This window comes from Gekko japonicus, unplaced genomic scaffold (genome assembly GCF_001447785.1).
Source record: "Gekko japonicus isolate JY-2015 unplaced genomic scaffold, Gekko_japonicus_V1.1 scaffold5223, whole genome shotgun sequence".
Classification (NCBI taxonomy): Eukaryota; Metazoa; Chordata; class Lepidosauria; order Squamata; family Gekkonidae; genus Gekko; species Gekko japonicus.
Genome location: NW_015159869.1, coordinates 55300 through 59758, shown reverse-complemented (window position 1 = coordinate 59758; position 4459 = coordinate 55300). Strand labels below are relative to the sequence as shown.

Here is a 4459-nt window from a genome sequence, read left to right as displayed (position 1 = left end):
CCCACCCTGAGCCCGCCTGCGGGATGGCAAATAATAAATAAATGCAAACAACAAATAAATAAATATCACAGGCCACTGGCCAGTAAGGTTGGCTAGTGGCTAGCACACAATACTGTACTTCTGTGTGATACAAGAGCTTTTCCCCTTGTTCACCCTCACTGCCAGGCATGTGTGCTTCTCTTTGACTGGCAAATATGACAGAGACAAGGATTTGGAAAAACAACGAACACCGTAGCCCTGAGTGACTCTTTCAGACACAGAAAAATTACACGAAAGCCCCTGAACAAGCATGCTTGTACTGTGCATTCAATACTGTGTTAAAGCTTAAATATTTCTGTCAGTTATTTTAGGTACGAACAGAATTGCTAGCCTTGCCCTGACTTGGAAAGCTTGAAGATGTCTGAAGAGGAGGAGAAACTTAATCTGCGTCGTCTTGAGCCGGCTATCCAGAAGTTTATTAAAGTTGCAATTCCCACGGATCTGGAGCGGCTACGGAAGCATCAAATAAATATCGAGAAGGTCGGTAGTTCTGCTCAGTCTGTATGTTAAACAGGTGTAATGAAACGTTAGGTTGGCGTCAGCAAAGCTGAAGTGTTTTGGTTGAAATCTTACTATGGAGTGTGATTTAGCAGTTTGTAGAGCAGATACAAAACCTAATCCATGGAAATAAATAAAACAGTTGTGGTTCCGCTGCTGGGTGAATACAATTTGCTAACAACCAAACTTCGGAGGAAACATTTTGGATACACCTGCAACCAATAGAACCTTCTAGCTGGAACCATTTCTAGCCTGGAAATGTTTTTTTCCCCCTTGGCTGCATTCTCAGCCTGCCCTGAAAAGAGTTTTTGGAGCCAGAATGAGTTTTCTGCAGTGGGAAATCTGATTGAGCAAAAAATTAAAAAGCCATCGGAGCAGCTGACATTTTGCCCTGCGTTTGATCCCTATTGATTTTCAAACACACTGCTGGTGAATTTGGCCTAGCATTTCAGTTTACAAACATTAGAGAATGTCTTCTAAAGAGGATGGGGACTAACTTCATCAGTAAACGATGATTAACTAATTACATTTTGGGGGGAAGGGCATGGCTCAGTGGAAGAGCACCTGCTTGGCATGCAGAAGGTTGCAGGTTCAATCCCCGGCATCTCCAGTTGAATGGGCCAGGTAGTAGGTGATGGGGAAGAAACCCTGGAGAGCTGCTGTCAGTCTGAGTAGACAGTAGTGACTTTGATGGACTGGTGGTCTGATTCAGTATAAGGCATGATTGTGAGTAGTTTTGCATCGTGAATTTGTTTTTGAACTACATGCAATTCTAGAAATGGGCAGGAGTGTTTGGACACGGAACTCTCAGCCTGGGGCAAGTGATGCTCTGTATTCTTGGTGCTTGGGGGGGGGGGGAAGAGTGGAAGGGCTTCTAGTGTCCCGGCCCCACTGCTGGACCTCCTGATGGCCCCTGGTATTTCTGGCCACTGTGTGACAGACAGAGTGTTGGACTGGATGGGCCACTTATGTTCTTATGGAGCGGTTTCACATATATTATGCCATTACAGTCTTGGATTTGCCTCTCAGTGTCTTTTCATTAGGAGCAGTAGTTCCATCCCTGAAAGATGTGCATCTTAAGCACCTTTTTGTTTCTAAAAGCATTTGTGCGTTATACTCTTAACACTCAGTAGCTCTCAGGTGTATACTTAGAAAAACATAATGTGCGGGTTCCTGGTGATCAGAACACTCTGAACGGTTTGTGTGGACTGTCTGACTATTGCTTGTTTTAAAAAATCCATCAAAAGTTCACAACAGGCACCTTGTGAGGTGGGTGGGGCTGAGAGAGCTCTGAGAGAACTGTGACTGGCCCAAGGTCACCCAGCTGGCTTCACGTGGAGGTGGAGTGGGGAAGCAAACCCGGTTCTCTAGATTAGAGTCTGCTGCTCCTAATCACTACACCACAATGGCTTTGAGGATTTTACCTGTAAGGAAGTTGGGAATTTGGGCCTAAGGTTTTGGTAGGAGCCTCTGTCAAACTTTAAGTGTTAGATAAACACAGAAAACACCGTGTTGAAATAATAAACACAATATTCACATTATGTACTTATAGCTAAATATATTTGCTTTTTATACAACATCAACTCTAGTGTATTGTAAACACTTTCAAACTGCAACATCACATTTCAAACACTTTCAAACTAAGTTATATAACATGAAGAGTCCAACTGTCTTCTTCCTGATGGAGGATAAATACCAATGTACAGTTATTTGTACCGAACAAAGCAGCAACCTATCGTACATTTCCCAAGTGATGATCCATCAGGTAAAGCTAGCAGGCAGCTTGTATTTCTCACTGTGATGATTCAGCTTAGCAAGCAAGCCTAGTAGATGTATTTTCCCATGAGGTGATTCAGCTAGCAAGCAGGCCTAGCAACACGCCTTCCGGGCATAACCTGCGTGTTTCGAACAAATCTTCAGGCATAAGTTTTTCTGGAACCACAGCTCTTGAATTTACCCATGCATAAGTCAAACAATGTAAACATGGCTGTTCTGGTTCATAACAGGCAGGACTGACTGTTTCCTTGATGTATGGTTTGTTTTTCTTTTACCTTCTCTGCTTTCTTCGCATGAAGACACTATTTGTTTTGCTGGATGAGTGAGATTATGATTGGAGAACGCTACTCGAAGATATCTGAAGGCAGTAGGGCTTAAAAATTCTTAGGTTTGAGTTAGAAATAGAAAGGTTGAATTGTTTTATTTTTTTGTTGTAGCTCCTGTAATTGATTGATATTTTTCTGTGTTTCTGAGTGGTTTATGCCTTCTGCAACACCCTTTGGACTAATAAATTTTCTTTGTTCTTTGAAGCCGTATACGGGTCTGGGGTAGTGTGTGGTTTTGCATCGTGAATTTGTTTTTGCATGCAGAGCACATCACCGGTTGCATGCAGAGCACATCAATGGCCTTTATCCATACACTACCAAATGGTGGTTAACTGCTGTTTGTCGGTATGCTGCGTCATCATGGTGTGTGGCACCTTACAAAGTATAAGAAAAAGGAGCGTGTCCAGAGGAGGGCAACCAGGATGGTGGAGAGGGTTGGAGTCCAAGTCTTATGAGGAAAGGCTGAAAGAGTCGGGTCTGTTTAGCCTGGGAAAGAGAAGGCTTAGAGGGGACAGGATATTGCAGTCTTCTATTATCTGAAGGGCTGTCCTGTAGAAGATGGAGCGGATCTATTCCCTCTTGCTCCGGATTGCAAGACTAGATCTAATGGGTGGAAATTACAAGGGAGTCGTTACTGGCTAAATATCAGGAGAAACTTCCTAACTGTAAGAGTGGCTGAGCGGTGGAACAGTCTGCCTCGGGAGGTGGTAGAGGCTCCTTTGCTGGACGTTTTCAAGCAGAGGCTGGACAACCATCTTTTGGGTATGTTGTAGGTATGTAGGGCTATCTTTCGGCTGTGCTCCTGCAGAGTGCAAGAGGTCGGACTGGATGACCAGCAAAGTCCATTCCAGCTCTTAACATTCTATGATTCTATGATTACCATGTAAAATCTGACCCAAGAGAGGTGGTAGAGGTGGGCATAAATGGGGAAGATTTGCATTCATTCTGGGTAAAGGTAAAGGTTCCCTTGCTCGAAAGCCAGTCAAATCCGACTCTAGGGTTGCGGTGCTCATCTCCGTTTCAAAGCCTAAGAGCCAGCGCTGTCCGAAGACAATTCCGTGGTCATGTGGCCGGCATGACTAAACACCAAGGCGCACGGAACGCTGTTCACTTCCCACCGAAGCGGTACCTATTTATCTACTTGCAATTTCTTGCTTTCGAACTGCTAGGTTGGCAGGAGCTGGAACTAGAGACGGGAGCTCACTCCGTCATGCGGCAACCCGGGTCTCGAACTGCTGAACTACTGACCTTCCACAGCCTGCAGTTCAGCGTCTTAACCACTTGAGCCACCGCAGCTCCTTCATTCCGGGTAGACAGGCTTAATTTCTGTCGGGGCTTAAGGGATTGTTTCCGGGTTTGTGAGCCTGTGATAAGTTGTCCTGTCTACCCGAGTGGATAGGGTTGCTTTGTGCTGTGAGGTTCTTATCAGGTTTAACTCTGCACGTTTTCCGTACGTGGCGGCTCCTCTCTGGTGGAACAAACTCCCAGAGGAGATCAGGACCCTGCACGATCTTTTGCAGTCCCACAGGGCCTGTAAAACAGAGCTCTCCCACAGGGCTTTTGGAGCCACCACTACCGTTAACAACTGAGGTTAGAGAGACCTGTTTTCTCTTGGAATTCCAACAACAGCCTGAGCCAGCCTCCGGAAGGAGAATACAAGAAGATTGAAGAACCAACTGTGAGAAGAGAGAACTGAATAACAGCAGCAATATAAGGGCATAAAAGAAGCCATGATGGATGATGGGACTCAGTGGCCCATCCAGTCCAACACTCTGTGTCACACAGTGGCCAAAACCCAGGGGGCATCAGGAGGTCCAACA

General features: G+C 45.3%; 1 protein-coding gene across 1 annotated transcript in view; it reads left to right on the top strand.

The window, feature by feature from the left end:
* Window positions 1-363: 363 nt before the first annotated feature.
* STX17 (syntaxin 17) overlaps window positions 364-4459 on the top strand; it is a 17113-nt gene continuing 13017 nt past the window's right edge. Inside the window, exons 1-3 of the mRNA XM_015408164.1 lie at window positions 364-523; window positions 1117-1126; window positions 2904-2939. Of these exons, the coding sequence (XP_015263650.1) occupies window positions 397-523; window positions 1117-1126; window positions 2904-2939 (173 nt within the window). The 5' untranslated portion in view covers window positions 364-396. The remainder of the gene's footprint in view (window positions 524-1116; window positions 1127-2903; window positions 2940-4459) is intronic.